At 41.7% G+C, this 23,103-nt stretch overlaps 1 protein-coding gene and 1 long non-coding RNA gene across 6 annotated transcripts in view; one reads left to right on the top strand and one right to left on the bottom strand.

The window, feature by feature from the left end:
* Positions 1–13,961, bottom strand: part of KYNU (kynureninase) — a 58,226-nt gene extending 44,265 nt beyond the window's left edge. The window contains exons 1-3 of one of the 4 annotated variants that reach the window (XM_085067138.1): positions 13,890–13,961; positions 8,802–8,991; positions 3,567–3,687 (exon numbers count right to left, since the gene is read on the bottom strand). In XM_085067138.1, the coding sequence (XP_084923264.1) occupies positions 3,567–3,687; positions 8,802–8,970 (290 nt within the window). In that variant the 5' untranslated portion in view covers positions 8,971–8,991; positions 13,890–13,961. The other 3 variants (XM_085067141.1, XM_085067140.1, XM_085067139.1) reach the window with 3 other exon arrangements.
* On the top strand, positions 13,330–15,112 carry LOC146434931 (uncharacterized). Of its 2 annotated transcripts, none has more exons than XR_014853545.1 (3): positions 13,330–13,427; positions 13,876–14,041; positions 14,896–15,112. It is a non-coding gene; the product is annotated as an uncharacterized LOC146434931 (long non-coding RNA). The 2 variants fall into 2 exon arrangements; XR_014853544.1 differs by lacking the exon at positions 13,330–13,427 and adding an exon at positions 13,466–13,587.
* The last annotated feature ends 7,991 nt before the right edge of the window (positions 15,113–23,103 follow it).

Below are 23,103 nucleotides of genomic sequence, written 5' to 3'. Positions count from 1 at the left end.
CAAGTGTAAATTTTCTTCTTGCTCCTTTGCCAAAAATGATGCAAGGCATTTAATGAGCCAGTACAGACTCTTAAATTGGACTATGGTTTCAAGCAAAGAAATAGCCAAGAAAGGGAAGACATATCAAAAGAAAAAGGACAGTATGGGCCAGTAGATTAAAGACAAAAGTAAAAAACCCAGGGTATTACAACAGGCCCTTGCAGCTCTGCCACAGAACCTGCTGAAAGGCAGAGTGCTGAGTGCTGAGCATGGCAGGAGGGGTGGCTCTGTCACCCAGGGCTTGGCCAGGCTGCTCTCCTGCTTGCAGGGCTCTCACACCTTGCAGGATTCCTTCAGCACATAGAACCAGACACCTTCTGACTCTCTCTGAATAGGCTTTTCTATTGCAAGTGTTCCAAAGCCTTCCTCAGACTGAGGTTGTTATTCTACTCTGTTCATGGCAGCCTCTTGCCAGACTGCTTCAATGCTCAGAACTATACACATAGTTTTATTTCTAGTCTCAATTTATTAATCTCTAGTTTATATTTACTGTGCCAACACACTTTTCACATAAGTGGCTCCTTCCCTCCCCTACACTGATACATCCACAGACGACAATCATTTTTCCTTTCAGTCCTAATTTTGCACAGTTTAACAGCTCCAACCCTCAAGACCTGCATGCAGCAGGTTCCCCACTCCCCAGTCGCCCTGCCAGCTCTTCACAAGAGCACAACAACTGGCTACAGCAGGCTCCCTTCTGCTTTAATTGTTCCACTGTAATGAGTTATTCGGACGTGAGAGACACTGCCTGCTGCAGTGAGGATGCTCACACACAGTAATGATTCTATAAAATATTTTAATTACCTAACCAGTTCTGGCAGGGCAAAGGGAAAACTAGGCACTGCAAAGCACCTCTTGGCTTTTCTCCAACCAAAAAAGTCCCTTGAAGTTTGGACTTTTAAAACATTGGGTTATTGGCTACTCTTGGCTAAGCATGAGGGAAGAACTCTTCATCCCTTTTTGCCCCTCATTCAATCAATCTTGGATTTAGCTGAAATCATAACTGAAACATGAAGTCTCAAAGGCTCCTTTTTAATCCACACTAAGAATGCCAGTGGCTTGGATTTGCAATCTTTGTACATTAGCATGAAAACCAGAGGAATGGGCGATATGGAGAGGAAGAACACAAAACCAGAGAAGGTATGTGGGAGGCAGATGTGAAAAGAAAGCAAAAACCCACCAGTTAAAGTGGAGGTGGGGGAAAGGAGCTAAGCACTGAGAGGGAACACAAGGAAAGAGGCTTTTCCATGCTTTTCTCTCCCAGCTTTGCCCTAATGAGTTGCCATCACTACTAGGAGATAAAGCTACAGCTTCCCTGCCCTTGACCAGCACTGGGTAATCTTCCTTTTCACTCTTGCCATTAACTATAAGCAGTGAAAGCCATTTAAATGGACTCACAGCCATTTGAGATGTGTCCCGAGACACAACAAACAGCAAATGCAATAAACCAATTTATAAGAAAGCCAGAATCTATACCATTGCTGACTTGATGGATGTACCTAATTTGCATGCCATTCCTTAGATCCTTGCTATTTATTTATCTGTGCCAGAGCCACTGCAGCCCACACTGCCCTCACACCAGCCATTGGACAGCCTTCAGCTGGGGACAGCTGCCACCTTAGACAGCATTTTGCTAAGCTGCCCTTGGTGACTGGAATAAAATCACCCATTTCTGTACCTTCAATCACCTATTCCTTTGCATCCCATTCACCACCTTCTCTAGGCATACACTGCTCTCTTCAAAATTGGTTTGAACTTACCCTGGGTTTCTCAGTTGCTTTAGGTGCAGGTTTTTTATTCTATTTCTTTGTTCATCTTAATTTGAGGATTTTGGTATGGTTGGTTCTTTGGTTTTAATTTGTTTTTAAACTTTCTGATTTATTCTGAGTAAGGCTTTTAAGGCCAAGCTGTGTTTTTGGCAAACAGCCTTTCTAGTTTTGCTCCCTCTCTTCCAGTGGCTTGAAATCAATGTTCAGCCCTATCTCCCCCTTAGGTACACTTCCTGAAGGCACTTTTGATCTGAAGAAAGCTTTTTCTGCCTACCCTTTCCCTCCAGGTTTTTATAATCATTGAGGAAAAACTCATCCTTCACTGCAGCAAAGACAAACACAAGAATAGAAGTGAGCCAGGGAGAAGATACAGTGGAGGAGCTGAAATACATTTACAGCCCCAGTACATCACTTCAAGAGTGTTATCTGACTTCTGCCTGTTGAGGGAGCTCAGCTGTTTCCCTGATAAAGTGGGATAACAGTACAGAAATGGACAGGGCTGCAATTTTTTCCAACAACTGGAGAAACTGCATTGCTGTGCTGACTGAATAACCAGAAGGAACAATCTCTTCCCAAAGTTCCACTCATTCCCATTCATTTCCAGCCTTCTAACCTATAGGAATACAGGTGATAAACAGGAAACAGTAAACGATATTGATGAGCTCCCAGCATTCATATATTAACAAGTGGAAGAGCAGCTACAGAATTTTCACATTTGCATTGAGAAGCTTCCATCTCCACTGTTCCTGCTGAAACAAGGCTGCCCACTTAGCAGAATTCATTTTTCCTCTTCTGCCTCTCCATATTTCCTCTGCTCTCTCACCATGAAATCACATCTGTTCCACTCTTATCCTGCACCCTATAAAAGAGTTCATCTCTCGCCCAGCTCACTCACTCATCTGGATGTTATTTGCCTTTTCCACCTTCAGTTCTCTGTTTTTTACTCATCATTTTCCTTACTCATCCCTGCTCCAGCTGCTCAGGCAGGTGCTGGATACCTCAAAGCACAGACTCTTAATGGAAACAGAGCATAATATTAAAAAAACCTAAATAAAGAGTAAAAAAAACTTTTTCTTTCCCCAGTATATTAAAAATTTCCCCATTTGTTATGCCAACAGTGCAATGTGTCCTTCTTCTATCCTGTTCTTTCACATCAGGTTCATTCAGCCAAGCTTGTTGCAATCCACACTCAGCTCCTTGCTGAGACGATACTGAGAAGACAGGAACGTTTCTTTCTAAATAAAATGAAGTTGTCAGGCAGAGACCTGGTTTAAGAGGAGCCAAAAACCTGCCAGCATTGGCAGAAGGATCCCCTGCATTCAGTGCTATTTCAAGGGGAACTGCCTATTGCAAGGCCTGCAGGGTGAATCACACACAGTTAAAAACACTAATTAAGAAATCACAGGGCCTGGAATACAACCACATTCAGCAGCAAGCAGCAGCAACCAAACAGGTTTGTGTGTCTTGGGTTTATAAATGCTGCTGGTGATGATGGTTAAACTGCTCAGGTCCTCCAGGTGAGCCAAAGCAGAGCCACCATGCACAGCCCAGCTTATCACAGCTGGATTTGCCACCTTTACTGCCCCTGCCTTTAAAAGAGATTTAAACAGTGCTAGGGAAACACTGAACATGTTTTACTCCTGGGCTGTAGTGGTTTTAACAGACTATTCTGCTGTTCAAGCATTTCCAAGGAAGATCCCAAAATAAAGTGCTCCATGAAGCACAGGTTAACATCTGGCACACCCTGCAGGTACTCACGTTCGAGCCCACTTGTCCAGCTCTTCATCCAAGTAAGTTTTCACTTTTCTTGGCTGGAGCCCAAGAGAATTCCCGACGAAGTATATGCAGCTCTCCTCTCCATCCACCAGGCTCAGGTCAGCTGTGGAGGGAAACCACAGGATCAAAATGCACGTGGTGACCTGAGTGACTCCTGAGTGACCCCAGGAGGGTCAGCAGATGTGGGAGTAACCCCAGGAGTATCAGCACACCTTCCCACCCCCAGAGCTCTGTCCATTCCCCATCCCCTGGGACATCACATTCCCCACACATGAACAGAGGTGTCAAATCCTGACCTCCCTCCCAGAACATCCCTCCAAAGGATCTCAAGGGGACAGCAGGCAATTTGCAAGCAATCATTCACCTTTTCCTCCTACAGTTTTTGGAGCTGATGGGAGCTCAGGCCCCAGAAAATCCCAGCTCCCAGCGGTTGTGTGAGAAGTTCCCGCAGGTACTGACCTTATCATCATTTTCCCTACAGGAGGCATTACCCAACCAGGATATCCACTTTTCTTCCACCACCAATATATGCCTAACCTGGATCGGGAAGCTACTTGAATCATGCATTTAATATAAAATTAAGACTAGGTAAATCTGTGTCTTTCATGTAAGTTCTCCCTGCACAATTGAATCTCTATTTAGAAAAATGTAGACATTGCAAAGAATTTTTCAAGGCAGCCTCAAAAGTTCTCCTCTTGTCAGCAAATACTGTGGGCTGCACTTCATGTCATTGTCTGAGGAGGAGGAGGAAATCTATGTTGACAAATCCTTTCAATGATTAGGAGAAAAGCAAGGCAGTAGAAATTTATAAATAAAAGCTCTAGTGAGGCTCTGAACAATCTAATTACCCTGTGTCATCATCTATCAATCCAAACACAGCCTTCTTCTGTTATTTCTCATGTTAGAGATTCTTGGAGGGACAAGTGCTGGTGACCCTCTGCAAGTGATAATTTGCATTCTTCTATACTCATGCTTACAATACCTCAAAAGCGAGTATCACATATAATTTTGGTAAATATAATCAAGATGCCTCAGAATAAAGGTCAAATTAATGAATACGTTAAGATACACACTAAAAATGAACTATAAGATCACAATTCACTCTGTGAAAATTTTCTAAGGACTGCTGAGAAACAGCCTGGAAAATGTTTCTTACTCTCTGTTGCACTAACAATTACCAATTTCACTGAATTTCACCAGAAACACATTTTTCAGAAGTATAGGCAACCTAGGTAATTTCTTAATTAAAGTTTTAGAGGCTTTTAAAAAGCATAAGTCAGGGAGCAACCTCAGCCTAATCTGTTTTGCAGATACTATGTCTGTTTTTCATCTCCATTGTAATATGAATGAAAACAGAGAGGCATGAATATTATCCATGGCCCCAGATTGATTCTATTAACAGTTCTTTTCCTACCAAGAAACACAATAACACTTTCCCACTGGGACTAGAGAGAAGGATCTTTGCTCAAGAATTCAGAACTCAATCTCACTAATACTCATTGAGCAGTAAAACAGGTGAGGAATTATAAGCATTATTTTCTTGCACCACAGTCCTTTCTAGATAAAAACACTTCTTGTTTACAGTTGGAAAGATAGGCTATTACCTTTTTGATAAAGTGTGTTTTAACACTTTTATCCCTGTTCCTTTGGATATTCTTTTTTAGTGTGTTATCAATTCTGAATCTGGATGAATTTTCTTTTCTTTTGACAAAAAACTGCTTTACTTCCACCTCCCTGCCAACACTAAAAGACTCATTTTGGACCATTGCTGCTTGTTTTTTTCAAAATCTTTGTAATTTCTCAACTTCTCCTGACCAGCACACCCTGTTGCTCCAACAATTCCACATTCACTGTCATAAACATAAACACTGTCACAGTAAAACATTTGTTTTGCTAAGCCTAGCACTTATCTTTCCCCAAATTACATTTATTTCTCACCATACAGACCCTTTTAATTTCTGGAAGAGCTGTGGTTGATTTGAAATATATATTGAAATATTCTAACAGGAAATAAGCTCAATTGAGGAAATAGAAGCAAAGAAAAAAAATAAATAATTATTGAAATATGTTCTTAGAGTAACCTGAATCAAAAGATGCATTTACATTAAGGTTAATAAAATATATAATATATTCACACACTTACTCAGATTCATGAAAACTGGTTAAGTCTAATCACATACATTATTTTGCATACTAATTATATCCATTCATTTACATTAAAGATGCACTTCTATACCTTTTAAACCAAAAAGAATAAGCAAGTTTACTGTCAGAAATACTCAGTCCAAACAAGAGGGAAAAATATATTGGGTTTATTAATCAGAAAGGAAGGACTAAATCTGCTTATACTTATCTGATCTCTGTCCTTAGCTGGATAAAAGATCATCTCTTTCACACCTGGCTGTACCTCCCTTCCCAGCCCTCCAAAGAGACAGATTTTTCTGATTAACCACTGCCTTTCTCTGGGTAATACTGTTCAACGCTTTCACTCGGGGGCATCTTTTATTCCCAAGAAACCCAAATGCTGCCCTACTCCCTTACAAGGTGACAGAGCACAAGCCACAGCCTTAATCAGATGGGTGATTTGGTGCCCAACTGCATCCAGTCATTCCTGCCTCCTCCCTGCAGTGCACAGAGACAGAGTTAGAGACTTTGCTGTCAGCAAGGAGAAGAGAGAGGAGATCCAAACATTTCTCTAAATCTTCTGCTGTCATCTTTTCCTATTTGCTCACCTGAGCCTCATCCCTCATTGCTGCAGATAAAACCTCTGAGATTTGCAGGGAGTTAGGCTTCTGCTGGTTTCCTCCTGATTGATACAACAAACAAACAGCTCTGACAGTTTATGATTTGATAACTAAATTAAACTGTTATAATGACTTCCTAAATACTTTCCTGTACGTCATCTTACTGTTGTCTCCTATGGATGTTCTCATCTGCTTCTTGTGAGGTTTCGTTTTAAAGCCTCATTGTAATGTTTTATGTAAATATATAAAGAATAGTTGATGGCTAATATCTGTAATGACATTTATCTTCAGGAATGTGTTATCTGGCATTCGCTCCTGGGCGCAGATAAATGTCACAGCAGATCTGTCTCTGTGGTACAGACACACAATGTAAATATATATCTATTTACACCCCTGCTGTTCTGCAGCAGGGAAGCTGCTCCTGATGACAGCTGAAGCACAGAAAAGAGAGAGGGGAGGGAAAAGAGGAGGGCAAAACCCCTCAATTTGGGAACACAGGAATGATGTGTTCTCTGCGCTGTTCAACTGGGGCTACTCTGTACATTGCTTATCTTCCCTAAAACATATATACCCACAGCCTCAGGACTAAATATCATTGCAACTCCATTGAAAAGTGACCTTTGGTATTCTGGAGAGGCATTTGACTCTGTGCAGGCACAGATCCAGCTACTCCCCCTCGGGCTGGGGTCCAGCAGCACACACAGCCAGGGGAAGGGCAGCAGCACCAGAGCCATGGGAGTTGTGCTCCAACACCTTTCCAGCTCCAGTGGAACATCCTGCAGCACCACAGGGGCAGCTGAAGGGGTTTGGAGTACAGAATAGTCACACCCAAACAAACAGATGGGGTTTAGGAAACTCTCTGAAGCAACCAGGGTGAAAAATAATCAAAAAGAAAAATTACAGAGGCGTGGAGGAAGCAGACAGTTTAAATATTTGCAATTTTTTTTTTTTTTTTGGTCCAGCTCTGCTCTGAATAATAGAAACAGCACACTCAAGGATTTGAATGTGAAGAAAGATAAGCCAATATACCCAGAACTTAGGGAACTGAGATTTATCAGTGCTGTGTCCCAAGGGCAGGGGCAGACAGCATTCCCAGCACTCATCTTTGCTCAGCAGGAAGATACTGAAGACAGAGACAGTTTCAAAAGATGTCCAGGAATTCAGAATATTGACACCGTTTTCTGTCACAGTTCCTTACTGGACTTGCTTTGGTGAATGCACCTGTAATTTCTCATTTACCATTAGTACTGTGCCTTTCAGAAAAAGAAAATCTGCAGAAAATTATCTGCATTTATTAGAAAATGGAAAAAAGAAAAAAAGAAAAAAATGTTTTATCATTTTTTTCTCCTTTGATTTGCAATAAATGTGTTTCCCCATGGCAGGAAAGGAGAACACATAGGACTATTCCTATATGTGTTCACCATCTAAGGAAATAATCTGCCATTTCTTCAGTGCCCAGAGCCTGCAGAGCCAGCACAGCTTTTGCTCTCCATGTAACTGAGATGAAAATAAGCCCAGACAGGACTTAGGAGGCAGGAGAAGAGACCAGGACCTTGCTGTCTCCATAGGTGGCTGCTCCCACCTGGTATTCCTGCATGAATTTGGCTAAAAGTGGTGGCAATTGCAGGTACAAAAAATCCACTGGAGTTGGTTTTTTTTTTTTTATTTCTGGTGAGCTGGGAGGGCTAACCCAAAGAAAATGCTTCCCTCTCAGCCCACCACCTCCCTTTCCACCCCTCCTGCCTCCACACCAAGCCCTCTCCATGCCCAGATGTGCCTCAGGCTCCTCAAAACAACCTATGGAAGAGGAAAGAAGCACAAAAATGTTCAGAACGATTTCACAGAGCTACATTGAAGTCACATGCTACCTATTTTTAGGCAATTCATGAGGAAAGTGGGAAACATCTTCAAATAAAAGGCTTCATTATGAATTATTTGCTCAGATCAATTCTTTGTTCCAAGGCACAGTATTCCATTTGGCCTCAGGAAGAAAATATCTCCACCACCAGCAATAAGACATAAATGTTCACATAACATATATGCTGCCTCTTTCATTAACTAAAATAATTGTAGCTGGACAGATAATACCAAACTGAATCACACCAAGGAAGCAACTGCTCTGCACTATCCCGAGCGACGCTGCCGTTTCGAGCCATTAGACAGAAATGCTTCTGCCTATAATTTTCAATCAGTCACTATATTGTTCAAAGCTGCTGACTGACAGCATAAGCACCATGTAAGTACTGTGTCCTCACATTTGATTCAGGATGGGAACGAGAACGTAGAGCTTTTGGTGCTGGAATAAGCTGATGGATTGATTTAGCGACGGCAGGGACATTCTGTGCTCAGATATGACTACAATTGCTCAATTATCTCATAAGTGACGATGATTTCCAGAGACCTGTGATAAACACATGCAGAAGGTGTGAAGCCCAGCCCTTTCCCTCTCCCTCGCAACAATTATAATTCTCACTTGGAGGCAGATCCTTGACTTTTGGGACACAGAAACATTCACGAAGATGCTTTAGCTCATCTTTTTCATCTAAGTGGAGAGCGAGTTTTTTGTCCGTGGGACTGCATCTGAGCTGCGAGGCAGTTTGTTCCAAAATGCTTGCTGGGAGCACACCAGAAGATGGATCCATTTTCAGGTCATTCAATTTCACCTGAAAATCAGAAATGCCAGTTTAGCTTCTGCAGTTTGCATAGGCACGAGTGCCTGATAAGCAGCCACTAAAGCTGCATCATTCAAGACCCAAACTTACTTGATTTAAAGCTTTTTAAAAAAGTGAAAAGTGTCTGAATAGAATGGTAAACCTGATCAAATATTTCCAAGGCAACACATTGCTGTAACCCCCAAAGGCTTTTTTCTTTTCCCTCTATAGATACAAAGCTCTTCCCTTTTTAAGCTTTATCAGCCTCTTCTGAGTTCTCCTGCCAGACTGACAGCAGTTCCAAACGCTGGAGTGTCACTCACAGTTTGGAGATGTCAAAGCCAGAGGCAGCATTATTGCTTCTGCAGTCTGAGCTCCTAAGAATAGCAGGTGCACAGACACACTGAAGTTGTTTTCAGGCTGTGCAATGTTCAGCCTCTTTCAGCATTTTTTGCCTCAGAAATTGGAGGGGGTGTTTGTATTTGGCTGTGTTCATGTGTAAGGGCAGAGCAGGCAGGATGCAGGTGTCAGGCAAATACAGCTTTCAAGATCACGACCTGGAATTAATATTTCCTTTTAGCTACACCAAATATCCTGCTGGTTTAGTTCAGTTCCTCCTCAGGCTGGGGAGAAGCCCAAGTGAAATCAGAAATATTACAGACTATGCATTCTAAGAGAACACCCAAAATGAACTGCAGAATTTACAAGCTCATCGATCTCGCTATGAAAACAGTCCTGTCACTGTAATGCTCACAGACACCACTGTGTTCCTCCCAGCACTTGGCCTTACAGTTGGCAGAGAAGGTTTGCAACACATATTCTGCACTTTAGGGCAAGATTTCACTGCTGTGTTTTGTGGCAGCCAAGAGGCTCAGCGAGGTGCTTGGTGGCTCCTCCAGTTTAGAGAAATGTGTATTTACACCACACAACATTCTCTGCCTTTTCAACATCCCCAAGAGTCTTGGAGCAAAGGAACACTCGAGGGGATAGGATGAAATAGGACAGATTAGCTCATCATATGCAGCACAGAGCCACCAGAGAATATCGTTTTTCCTCTCTGCTTGAGAAAGAAAACTCCTTAAGCACATATCTTCCATAAGCTCTCGTTTCTTGAAGCCAAAATATCCTAAATACAGTTATCCAGAAACAAGCTGTGGATAGAACAACAGATGACTATTGAGAAGAGCTTTGTCAACACATATGGGAAGTACAATGGTTGGTATTTAAATATAAATCCCTAAACAGCACGGCCTCCTTGGTGCCAATTAACCCAAACCTGTTTATACCCTGGCCAAATGGCCAGCATGATGCTATTTACCTGCTTTAATCATTTGGTTTATGATGGGAACATCTTTTTCCCCTCCAGGCTTGATATCTCACACAGTAACAATTTTTCCCCTCCCATCAGAATGCAGTAAAAAAAACCAAACCAAATCAAACAAAAGTAAAACAAAAACAAAAAACAAAACAAAAAAAAACCAAAACCAAACAAAAAAAAACCCAAACAAAAAAACCAACCCCCAAAAAAACCCTTAAACCCTCTCCCCCCTCAGAAAAAACACCCCAAAACCAGCAGAGTTCTTTAAAACAACAGTTTTCATTTAGCTAATGTTCACTCTCCCCTAGGAGTTATTGGAGACATCCTATTTTTATGCTGTCTCCACACAGGTTGTTCACACCTCCTCATTGTTGCCAAATTTATCATTCCCACTCATTCGCCCTAATCATCCTTTAGATGGTAAAAAGGAAAATAAAATGACAAAAATATTTTGGGGGGGAAGAAGAAATTCAGCATCTTGATTCTCAGAGTGCCTTTCCAGGTTTCTAGATGGTTACACCCAGACTGGTAGTTGGGTGTGAAGGCAATTCACAGTTTCACTTCTCTGAATTACAAATTTTAAGAACCCATGGGCTTAACCACTAAATGAGGGTTTATTTCCAAGCAATACTAGGATCAGCACTTGGAAAGCAAAGCTAGATTTTATTTCCAAAGGCTTGTTTGTTTGATTTACAACTCCAGCATGGATGTCCTGATCCCATTATCAAAGCACGTCCAGCACATACATAATAAAGTCCTCTATTTTTAATAATGAGTATTTAATGCAAATTGTATTTAAAATAACCTGAGAGGACAAACTGAAAACCATGTCTCCCTGTCTCCTTCTAGGGAAAAGAACCACACAGTTGCCTGTGCAGTATTTTCTGTACAATCTCCTTCCCACTCAAGTTAATGCCTGTATATTTTTGAATTTTTTTGTTTTGATCCCTAGTGACATACCTCCTGAAATAAGGGAAGGAGCCTTTTCAGCCCTCTTGAGTTAAGAATATTTGTTCAGTGATCTCAGCCCCCATGGTCCCTAGGAAAAAGACCATGGAGCTTTGGTTTTGCCATCACCTCTGTCCTCTCCTGAATCCAGCCTGAAGGAGGTTTGGGAGAATCCAATACTTATCTCCTGGGACCACTGAGGTAATTGCCCTGGAATTTGTGATCAGGAGGTGGATGATAAGGATGCTTGAAGGATTATTTGGTATCATAACCATATTCTTATCCAGCCTGTCGATGCCCTGCCCTACACCGTGTGAACACAGCACAGTTTCCTATTATTTATCTCAGCAGTCACCATTTTCCAGCAAGAACACCCAGTTATTGCAGTGGATTAATGGCCATCATTTCCCAGGTCATCCACTGACCTGCCTGGCCAGCACAGATGGGTTTTGTTTCCATTTGAGGCCTGACCCAAACCCCACTGCAGTCAATAGGTGTCTCTATTACAGACAGCAATTTCTGGATCAGGCTTTTGGTTCCCTGCCATTGCTGGGGTTTGCTGCATCTGATCAATGACTTACATTTATTGTGATTCTTATTGATATTAGATTTTGACAGCAAATATAATATTAAATACAAAGATCTGGAAGTTAGAAAAGATTAAGTGCTCAGAGGTATCTGATTTAATACAAACATTATGAAATAAGATAAATCTACCGAAATAAAATCAATCAAAATCCTATTGAGGAATGAAATCCCAGAGATCCATTTCTGAGATCAGAATAAGAAAGTACTTTTGTCCTTTGAGTGGGAATTAGGCTTCATAGAGAGGAATCCCAGAATTTCTGGGGTTGGTTTCCCCCTGTTTACTCTGACTGGCATTATTGTATTTTTTTATTATTTGCAGAATAGAGTCCTGTGCAATTATTTTACAATAATTCATGAGTCATTTGTTGTTTTTTACATGTAGAGCAAACACATTTGTATATGAACAGCTGAACACAATATTCAGTAACCTCTTCAAACCAAAATTCAGAGCCAACAGTGCAAAATGCATTTCCCACTTTAATATATGTGGCTCTTTACAAGGATTTTTTTTTTCATAGAGCTATGAGGAAAAAAAAATTAAGAGAAACAATTTGTCTCTACCACCCACTCTAAAAAAAGTTAATTCAGGTGTTTTCATATAAACCCAGGAGGGTTTGGGTTGGAAGGAATCTTAAAGACCAATTTGCTCCAACCCCTGCCATGGACAGGGACAGCTTCCACTAGAGCAGTTTTTTTTCTTCCTTTCCTTGAAACTTTATTACAATTTTTGACTTAACAAATGATGTGAAATCAATATCTTATTTTACTTTTTTCTTCTTTCTTTGCTCTTTTGACTCTTCCACAGGACTTGTTTGTATTACACCCTGATTCAATGTAAAAACTCATATGACTGTAGGCAATCTTTCCTATTCAAAAGATCACATGCAACTTAAATTACGAAAACAGTCATTTTTCCTTACTTTATCAGCACAGTCATTGCCCCCTACTACTTATTTCCCATTTTAAAGTTCTGAAAGACAATGGATGAGAATTAGTCAGGCACAAGTGATGTGAATGTCTGGGTGATTATTTCAGATTTGTCCTTTATGCATAATTTACTGACTAAATTTAAAAAAAAATTGTGAATATTAGCAAGTCATCTTATCAAACTTTCTCAGGAAGGTCCATTAGGCTTAATTATAAGAATGATAATTTGGCCTATTTTAGATCTGCTTGTATCTTTACGGATCTCCCCTCTGTCTTGATGTCTCTTTTTTAAAAAAACATATTTCTCTTAACCCTCCCCTTAAACATTTTCTTTAAATATTCCAAGATGTTACTCACAGTCTTCCCACCCAGCACAGTGCTGACAGGCACACAATGAATCCCTACTTTACGTTCTATCAAAATCCTCAGAGGGAAAAGAATCCTGGAAAAAACAGCCTGTCCTGCACTTTCCTGCCCTCCAATAGCTGCTTCCCAGGTTGCTAAACACAGCTCAGCCCACAGACCTTTGATATGCTGGGGATGAGGTCCAAATGAGCCCTTGGGAAGGAAAACTGGGGGTTTGCACACGTGGGAGTGGGAAGCTTGCAGCACAGGTCCAGGCTGTCAAAATACACCCACTGAAAGCACCAATAGCACCGTAATTGAGGTTGGTTTAGAAAACAAACACAAGAGGAACTACAGAACTGCACAGCTGATTCTCTTCCCCTCTTTACTCCAAAGAGCTTGCTTTGGTTGAATAGGATTTTGCAGAAGGAAGTTCCTAAAACTGCACAGCCCAAAGCAGCATGCAGCCTAGATTACTTCAGGTTAAATACACTTCAGTGAATTTGTTTAAATTACAGAGCTGGAGAGAAAGAAAAATCTAAATATTCATAACATCCCTGACAACAGACGCACAGCAGCAACCACCACTGTATAATTAAATAAGTTATACAGCACAGTGTCACAGCTGCAGCAAGGGAATGTGACAGAGAGGAATTATAATAAACTCAGTTACTTAGAGTAATTTAGGCACTTATTGACCTTCATGTCAAGAAGCGTTATGGTGCTAAAAGTAATTTTACATCGAAAACTCATTTTTTTCTCCTCTACAGTGAAACCACATTACCCTGCGGTCGGCAGCCGTTCCTGGGAGAGGGAGGGTGATGAAGCTCCTGTGCAAATACTTGTTGTTGCATGAAGAAACAGCCACAGTCACGTGCTGGCTCCCCAGACTCTGACCCCATCAGACACATGATCTCTGAGTTCACCAGAACCCAGGTATATATATCATTATTTCTTTTATTATTGTCTTTACCTTTGTCACTGTGGCAGAATTTAAACCTCTGATTAAATTCAGAAGGCACCCCCTTTTCCATATGGGCATGAGAATATAAACATAGTTGTAATGACAGTGGCTTTAGACCAAATTCTTTCACTTCCGTGAAGGAGACAACTGACAGCAGAACAGCAAGAAGTCAGTGGTGTTTGCAACCACATGGCAGAGGGAGTGGTGAGAATTTACATGGAATGCAGGTTTGCCATGGTGGAAAACAGGAGAATGAAGGTGAAATTAGAATAGAACAGAGCTGATATCTCTCTTTGCTCTTTATAAACATTATCTCAAACCAGCCATGTGTTTGCTCAATCCCCTCCATTCCAGCTTGATTGGCACCTGCTCCTACACACAGCTAGAACTCAGGAATATGGAACAAGAAAAATTGTTCCTCCCTATTCAGCCTCTGAAGCTTCAGAGGAGGGGGGGAAAAAAAGAAAAAACACAAAAAATATAATGCAACAGCAAGGAGAGATATAGGGGCAAGAGGGTCAGAGTTGTGAACTAACAATGTGATTCAGAGAGATACATTTCCATCCTGGAGTTCTGTGTGCCCAGACCCCTGCAGTAATGCTTGTTTATTATCTGGATTTCCATTTTCAGTAAGCACTCTTGAACTGTAACATTTCATCTTCTTTGCTAGAAAAAAGCCCAGCAAAACAACCAGAGAGCACTTAATATTGACCCAAAATAGGGTTGACCTCTATCCATCAGTTCCTGCAGTATCATTGCCCTGTTTCACACTGTCAAATGATTTTTTCTAGGGCTTTCCACTAACTCAGTTTATTTACTCCACCAGCAAGACAATGGGATTCATGGAACTTTATCTCACCAGGAGTCTGGTCTGAGAAAGAAGCAGGAGATTGTGGCACATCAGCTTCTGAAGCAAAAGGGATCCAAAGTCAAACTCAGCCCAAAAGGACATTTATTTCTTATTTGGTTGCCCATTTAGGTCAAACCAAGCTGAAATACACTGCAACTTTTCAATTTGCCTTTGGAAATAAAACTACACAAACAGTGGAGTGAAAATTTTCCCACTGCATTTCCCTTTGAATGAGCATCATGCGTTTTAACCTTGATTGTAGACGGTGGCAGGAAAGCAGCTGTGCTGGCAAAGGCCATATGTTTGCAGACTTTTATGAGAATTGGAATATTGACCCCTTTCTTCCCAGCTATTCTTCTCAACCCTTCTGATGGGATGAAAGAAAATCAGAGCCAAAAACCTTTGCCCCTAAATTCAAGGCTCAAACAGCAGCAAACATATAGCCTAGATATGTTTTTGTAGCTGCAGAAATAGTAAAATGGTCTGGGGTTTTTGGTATTTTTCTTTCCCTGTGTTGCTGTGAAGCAGCCAGAGGACAGGAAGAGAAGAAGGAGCTGCTGCAAGTGACAAGAGCAATGTTCAAGGGAGAGTGGCCCCATGAGGTGGCCAAAGTGCCAGCAGGCACAGGTTGAAGTGGCAGAGAGCAGGCAGAGGATGCAGGAGGGCAGCTCAGCCCTCATCCTCTCAAAGGAGCTGCTAGGAGAGTGATGGCAAGGCAGTGGCACCTGACAGACAGTTTAGAGGAGGAAAAAGAAGAAAAAAGGAGCTCTGCATGTGTGTAACTAAGGGCTGTGTGGGGCAGGGAAGGGATGGAGGGGTGGGCAGGAAAACACATTTCCTGCACCAACAGCTTCCTTGCCTCAGAACCACATTAAATCACACACTGCCAGCCACATCCACGAGTGTGCTGATGCTGCTTCAGCTCAGCTTTCACCCCAATTATTTGCTGTGCCCATCTACCATTCATCACTGCCTCTCCCAGACTGACCAGACACCATTCCAGCCCTGGCCAGGGGAGCTTTGCCCCTTGACTGGAAGGAGCTGTGTGAGTTTTTCCACAGAGGCACTGGCAAAAGTTGTAACAAAATAATTTGACAAAACATAGGCCTTCTTCTGAAGACGTGTGACAACAACAAATGACCAAGGGCACCCTAAAGCAAGCTCACCCCACACCAGATGGGATGCCAGGACACTGGGTCCATCAGGTCATCAAAGCTTGCCTTGGCACTGCTAGCCCAGAGGCTTCTTGCTGTCAAGAGGGTAAAATGATGCAGCAAGCAAAGAAGGATTCTCTTTAACAGGAATAGGCAGGTCTTACCCAGAATGAGACAGCCTGGAAGACCCTCAGGCAGGGAAACTCTGTGGTTCTTACAGTCAGAAAAGGAGCAGCAAACAGTGATGTGTCCAAGCAGCACACACTGCACCTGCAGCACAGAGCTCTGCTCAGGCACAGATGTTAGAAGAACCAAGATTGTCTGTATTTACAGGGCAAGCCCCACAGCTATTTTTTAAAGCATGCCATCTGCACCTTGTGCTGGCACAATGCATTTCACCTCAGGCTGCACAGATATCGCTCAGCAAACAGCAGCATCAAACCTTTGGTCTCTTCCCTGCTGAGCTTGCTATAACAACTTTCTTATCCCTTTTGTTTTCTCTCTGCTCCGTCAACACCTCTGCTCTCCTGAAAACTCCTCGGTTACCTCAGGTCACATTTAAACCCTGTGTGATGGGGATGCCCCAGACCTACCCTCACTTACCTCTTCTCCTCCCTCCCCCCAGAGCCCAGGGAGTTGCCTTTTCCTTCTGAAGTGATTTGAAGGGAGCATCTATATTTGGCCTTTTTGCAGGAATGAATTGCTCTGGCTGTCTGATTCTAACTTTTGGTCTTCAGGTTTAAATGGAAAAGCCTTCACTCAGTCCATTAAACTTTGCTTTATAGAGACGTAACTCCCTATCATGATGATCCAGTGTTTATTTTTTTTATTTATTTATGGAGAAGTCATTAGTAACTCCTGCTAAATAATTAACTGCCCTTTAAGTAGCCAAAATGGGCTCCTGAACCATTTTCGCCTGTCTGACTGGATTTTCCCTATTTTCTTTTCAGTCAGACTGTTATGCACATCTCCCTAAACACATATGGGTTTTTCCTGTTATGTGACCTGCTCGTCATATTGTTTCTCCTCAGGCTCTGTATCAGTTATAATTTTCATTTCTTTCTGAGTCATTAAACATAATATTTGTCCTTTAAAATCTATTCTCAAAGTAGTGCCTCCATGAAAACAAAATAAAATCACAGAAATAAGAAATTATTTACTTTTCTGCAGTAACATTTAAGTAGAATTATTACACCACTGCACTGATAACAGCAATACCCAGAGAGGGACAACAAGGGATGAGAGTCAAGGGATTTCCACATAAAGAAAACAAGAGCAGTAACTCCTCACAGCTCTGAAAGCTCCATGGAAGCTCCAACAGCAGGAGAACACAGTTTGAATAGATGAAATTTCCTTGTGTCTCTCTACTGTTAGCTGCTACTAATAAAACACAACTATACCTCTGGTGCCCTCACCTGCATTTCCAGGCTGGATGCACAAACACATAAAAACACATGTGTTTTGAAAGGCTTTTGCCATAAGGAATGGGTTATCACTCTTGTTGATCATCATGTTTTGCAAAGAATAAGAGCTCTTCCCCCCCTCTGGTCAAATATTTGGTCTCAGTGTTTGCTCCGGACAGCAAGGACATTTTGAGTGGTTTTTAGCAAAGGCAGGGACAGGGGTGGGATGTGCCTGTCCCTTCCTGAGGGAGCAGCAGTGGGATGGCCAAGGGGGCATTTGAGAGGTTGACAGCAAAATAGGGAATGTGGCACCCCCTGTTCACATAGCAGCCCCTTTTCTCATGGCAGCCTTTCTCATGGCATAAAATCTACAAAATTAAAGTGAGTGCCTTGGGGATAGCAAAGCAAACCTCCAGACTTTCTGCAAGGTCCTCTCAAAGGTGTTTTGTGTCAGATATAGCCTCTTTCCATCCAGCCACAGCTTCCTCAGCCCCAGGTGCCCAGCTGAGTGCTCAGACCTCACAGAACCACGCAAGTGCCACATCCCCATCTGCCTGGAGCACATTTGCTGCCTGTGGCCACAGAGCTTCTGAGAAAGGGGAAATCAGACATCAGCTGTGAGCCAGATGTAATGGGATAACAACACCACCTCACTGAGAGGCTTCCCACAGCACCACAGCTTTCCTTTTGTCCTAAATGTTTGTGTAACATGTCTTTTATGATGCTCCTCACACCGTTGCAGGCTGACAAATAGCTGAGGACATGAACTGAACTGAGGCAGACAAACGATCCCAGTGCCTTTTCCCTGCTTCCCCTGTCCCTTGTTTGCAGCTCCATAAAAGTGAATGCACTTCACACTTTTCATTCTTATTTTTAAGCTCTGGCAGCAGCTACCACCTGGAAAAGGGCTTATGGAGGGAAAGAGGGAGAAAAGACAGGAGGTAAAATAACAAGCTGAGCTTGTACTACATGTGGGCTGTATGAAAAATAAAATAAGTAAATAAACAAAATAAAAATTATAAAAATAAATAAAATAAAAATAAAAATTATAAAATAAATAAAATAAAAATTATAAAAATAAATAATATAAAAAATAAAATAAAATATAAAAAATAAAATAAAATAAATAAAATAAAATGCAACAAAATAAATCCAAATGCCACATGCAGCACAGTACAGGTTAATGAAGTATCATGTGGATCTGGACCCTCCAAAAGCTGAAATTGCAATTTTGGGCTCTGCCTGATTTAAACAGTGTGTGGCTGCTCTGGATGGCCTGGAATCAGCAGAGGAGCCAACAGCACAGAAAGGATGGTGACAGGCAGCAGAGTGGCAGGTGACACCCCAGAGAGGCCAGCAGTGGCTTAGGAAGGGGATGGAGTCACACATCCTGTGACAAGCAACTCATTCTGCAGCTTTCTCCCTGAGCAGGTTTAACTGCACACAACACACACCACAGTGGCAGATCTTGGCAAAGCTGAAAATCCTGGAAAACACTCTAAAGCCAAATAACACGGAAAAGCAACAAGCTAGAAGGCCACCAGGGCACAGCAGAGCTCTTGCAAGGGGCAAAGGTGAGGAGAAAACCTTGTGCTTTATTCACCAGCCCAGCAGGTTGCACTGAATGACACATCAGCCCCAAACTCTGGCTGGAAGAACAAGGACAGGTTCTTGTGCTGCTCAGGGAGGTTTTGCTATCCACACACTCACTCCTTTCCCCAGCCCCAGCTGAACCTCCCAGCCCTCCCTGAGCACAGATTTTATCTCTGGTCGATTCACTAATAAACTGATTAGGCAGCAAATCAGACCACAAGCTGGCCAAGGTCTACACGAAGCTTTAGCCAATATTTAACTCCCTATTGATATTTGCAGTGCCCCAGTAACCCTTAGTTTGTCCCTCCCTGGTTCCAGGCCGTGACTCAGCAGCCACAGGGCTCCCATTAGTATTCCCAGAGCGTTTCCCTTCCCCTGCCTGTCTCCCTTGTGCTGTGATCAGACCTATCAGGATGTGGTGAATTGCTCTGAGGAAGGTTACAGGTCTCCATAGGGACTGCTCGTGATCTTTGAAAAGTGCATTTCCCTCTAGCAAGCTATAAATGCTTAGCAGAGTTGCTAAAGATCACTCAAAATAGATTATTGAACACTTGGATGCCGTACTCTCATCTCGTGTTATCATATACTTAAAGAATATTAAAAGATTCCCTAAATACCAAGTGCATTTGCAAGGAAGAGATTTGTGTTTTCCAAAGCCAGAAGAAAATATCTTTGTATCATTCCAGGATATGTAATGCTTTTTCTGCTGTTCTGCAGAATGTGTCTGACAGTGCTTTTGTTTCCTTTTTTTTTTTCCCCTTTCCCCACCACCACTGAGTGTTGTGATAGACTTTAGTTAACTTCTTTGGATTGTTTTTTGCCTCGCTAACGGTCTGCAGTCAAAATGAAAAATAAGAACCTTCTGGATCTTGCCTTGATAAGGTCAGACTGTAGAATTTTTCTTTCCAGCAATTTAGCCAGGCTCTCTCCTTCCAGAATACATTTAGGTGGTAATAAACATCTCCAGACAGCCGGGCTGTACAGACTGGAAACAATTAAGCCAAAATTGGGGAGAGCAGCACATGAATAACTATTTCACTTCTAATGAAATTGGACTGAAAATTTCAGGAGCAGAGGAAGTGAAAACATTTTCAAATTGTATCCATTAGACATGTGTAGAAACCTGTGCTCATGCAGGTTTTTGCATATTTTAATATCAAACTATGAAGAAAATATGCTGGGTAATCACAAGCTTTGGTGCTGTCGTGCTGTGGTCAAACACCACACACACACACAAATATTTAGGGCACAGAATTCAATAAACAGTAGGAAAACCAATGAAATTTAGCAATATTTCTTTGACCTTACAAAAGGAAGGCTGCTAAGCAACAGGTTGAAAGAGTTTGTCTAACTAAACTAGAACAAGATTAAAACACAGTTTATTTCAGACATGAATTAACAACTCATGGAGAAGCCTCATCTCTCAGGTACACAATGAAATAAATGTTTAGCTGCCCCAATTTGTTAGAAATCCAAGTAAAATTCCTCTGTGACAACCCAGAGTTTTTCTACCATCACAACACTTCACCAGATCCTAAATTCCACTGTTTTCTAATTTTTGCATGAAGGCACTTACCACTCAGACATCACACACTTAATTGCAAATCCACCACCTGTTTATGTGCAGTAAGAGAACAAAAAGCATCTGTTCTGTTATTTTTAATTAGGTTATCCTCCTACACCTCCTCTGTCCAACATCTTCAAATAGTTTAAATGCAAATTCTAAAATAATTTAGAGCTGAAAAATTACACATCATGTTGGTGACATCATTTGGTGTGGCTTTTTCAAGAGTCTCAAAACTGGTACAAAACTAAGCTTAGTTTTAGAAAGAACTAATTTTTTTTTTTTTCCAGTTTGGAAAGTTCACAGCATTTTCCAGAGGAATTAATGAGCATTGCTAATAGCTTGATCCGAGTTATAAGGCATGAGGAGGACACAAGCAGGAGGAAAGGCAATATATAACCTTTAGATGGGACAATTAGAGATCAATTATTAGAGCCAGAGAAGAGCATTCGAAAGCAGCTTCTTCATTAATCAAAGATTATCTCAAATTAGAATGTTTAATTATTTGCCACAGTTCCTTGTATTTTCTTCTGCACCCAAAAAAAAAAAAAAAAGAAAAAGAAAAAAGAAAGGCAGGAGCTTTTTGAAAGCTGCTAGGGTTTGAAGGTTTAATTTTAAAGAATATGTAATTTGGACTAACACAGGGGAAAGAGAGCTTTGCTGTGACCACTTTGCAGCCCAGACAGGTGCCCAATGTGGCTCAGGAGGAACAAGAGCTGCTACCCATCATTAGGGGAGCTGAGCAGAGCAGATCCCCCCTAAAACATCCCTAGAAGCTCCTATCCCTGAGGAGCACAACTCCAGCCATCCACAAATGCTTTGTTCCTCTTGGCCAACCCCGTAGTCAGGCCACAATAAAGCTATTTTATGTATTTATTCCTTTGTAAGGTGTATCCTGAAAGTGGACACAGACTTCCTTCTCCTGGGTGACCCTCTGTCCTTGCAAGGTGCCATCCTTTGTTGGTCAGGTCAGGGTGACCCCAGGCATGGTCAGAGTCATTCAGAGAGGCTTTTACAATCATTGAATCATTTTGGTTGAAAGACTTTAAGTGCCACATCCACACATCTTAAACACCTCCAGGGATGGTGACCCAAGCACTGCCCTGAGCAGCCTGTTCCAGTGGTTGATAGCCCTTTCAGGGAAGAAATGTTGCCTAAAATCCAAAATAAATCTTCCCTGGCACAGCTTGAGGCTGCTCCCTCTCCTCCAGTCACAAGAGCTGGTGAAAGGTCCCCTTTGCTAAAACGTGAGAGAAGAAAAGCCCCTCTCATTGCCCCCCAGTTTTTGCCTCAGAAATATTATTCTATAATCTTATTTTAATGAAGTAAAGCTATCATGTGCTTCCTACTGTCATTAGCTGAAAATGTTTCTACAGGCCAGAGATTTTGGGAGATGGAGCACATAAAAAGGTGAACTGACACATGTGCACAGGCTGCACATTGCTGGCAGAAATCACATTTAACTTGACCTTGGAGGAATGGTTTTCCAACAATTTAAAACCAAGGGCTCATCCACGTGTGTTTCCACCAGCTTTACCTGTCTGTGAGCTCCCCACCAACCTTCTCCCTTATAAGTGTTGAAAAAATGAGGATGTGACTTCGTGTTCACTTGCACTTCATGTTCACTAAGTTTATCTTAAACCTTTTGCAGCAGGGATGCATCTTTTCATCATGGAATTTCAGAACCTAAAGGGTCCAAATACCTCCCCACAAGCACTTTGCCAAAAAATAAAAGATAATAATTGCATTAGTACAGGCACTGAAGCTCTGGTCAGGATTTCAAGTTGCCCCACTGGGGTGTATGTATTAACCTGCTTTTGAAAATAAAGTATCTGGCTGGTGCAATTGTCCATGCATTTCCCAGTTGAAAAACCAACCAAACAAAGAAAAAAAACAACCAAACAAAAAATCCCCTCAAAAACAAAATAAACAAAAAGCCCACATCAAAACAAGACCAAAAAAATTCCAGTTCAGCTATTTGGCTGTATGCATGTTGAGGTATTTCTACAGCCTATCAGGCTTAACCCAGAAATGCCCTTAGATAGTCCTCTGCACTCCATTACAAAAGCCAGAAAACAGAGTTTTTTACAGCTTTACTAAAGACAGCACCATGATTTTGATGTCTCAGGGGTGATTGGAAAAACACCTCACTGCAGGTTATTCCCAACTCTTATTAATCAATACCTGATTTGCTCTGTATCACACATAAGTATTACTATTTTCAAGCCTCTCAGAGCAGAGCTAAGATGCAGCATCCTCCAGGAAAAAGTCAGTCCTCCCAGCCAAGCTCTCAGCTTCACCACAGGCTTTTTCTACAGCTCCTCTAGTGCAAAAGATCTATAAATACCACCAATAAAACCTCTTACATGACTTCCCAGTGTAAGTTTTAGGGATTTCACTGCTTGGGTAATACCCTGCCTCCTCCAGAAGGTTATTTTTAAGAGGAAAAAAATTATATATATATATATAT

This window comes from Lichenostomus cassidix, chromosome 7 (genome assembly GCF_008360975.1).
Source record: "Lichenostomus cassidix isolate B80296 chromosome 7, HeHo_3.0, whole genome shotgun sequence".
Classification (NCBI taxonomy): Eukaryota; Metazoa; Chordata; class Aves; order Passeriformes; family Meliphagidae; genus Lichenostomus; species Lichenostomus cassidix.
Note: the sequence above shows the minus strand (reverse complement) of the source record. Positions and strands in the feature narration are given on the sequence as shown.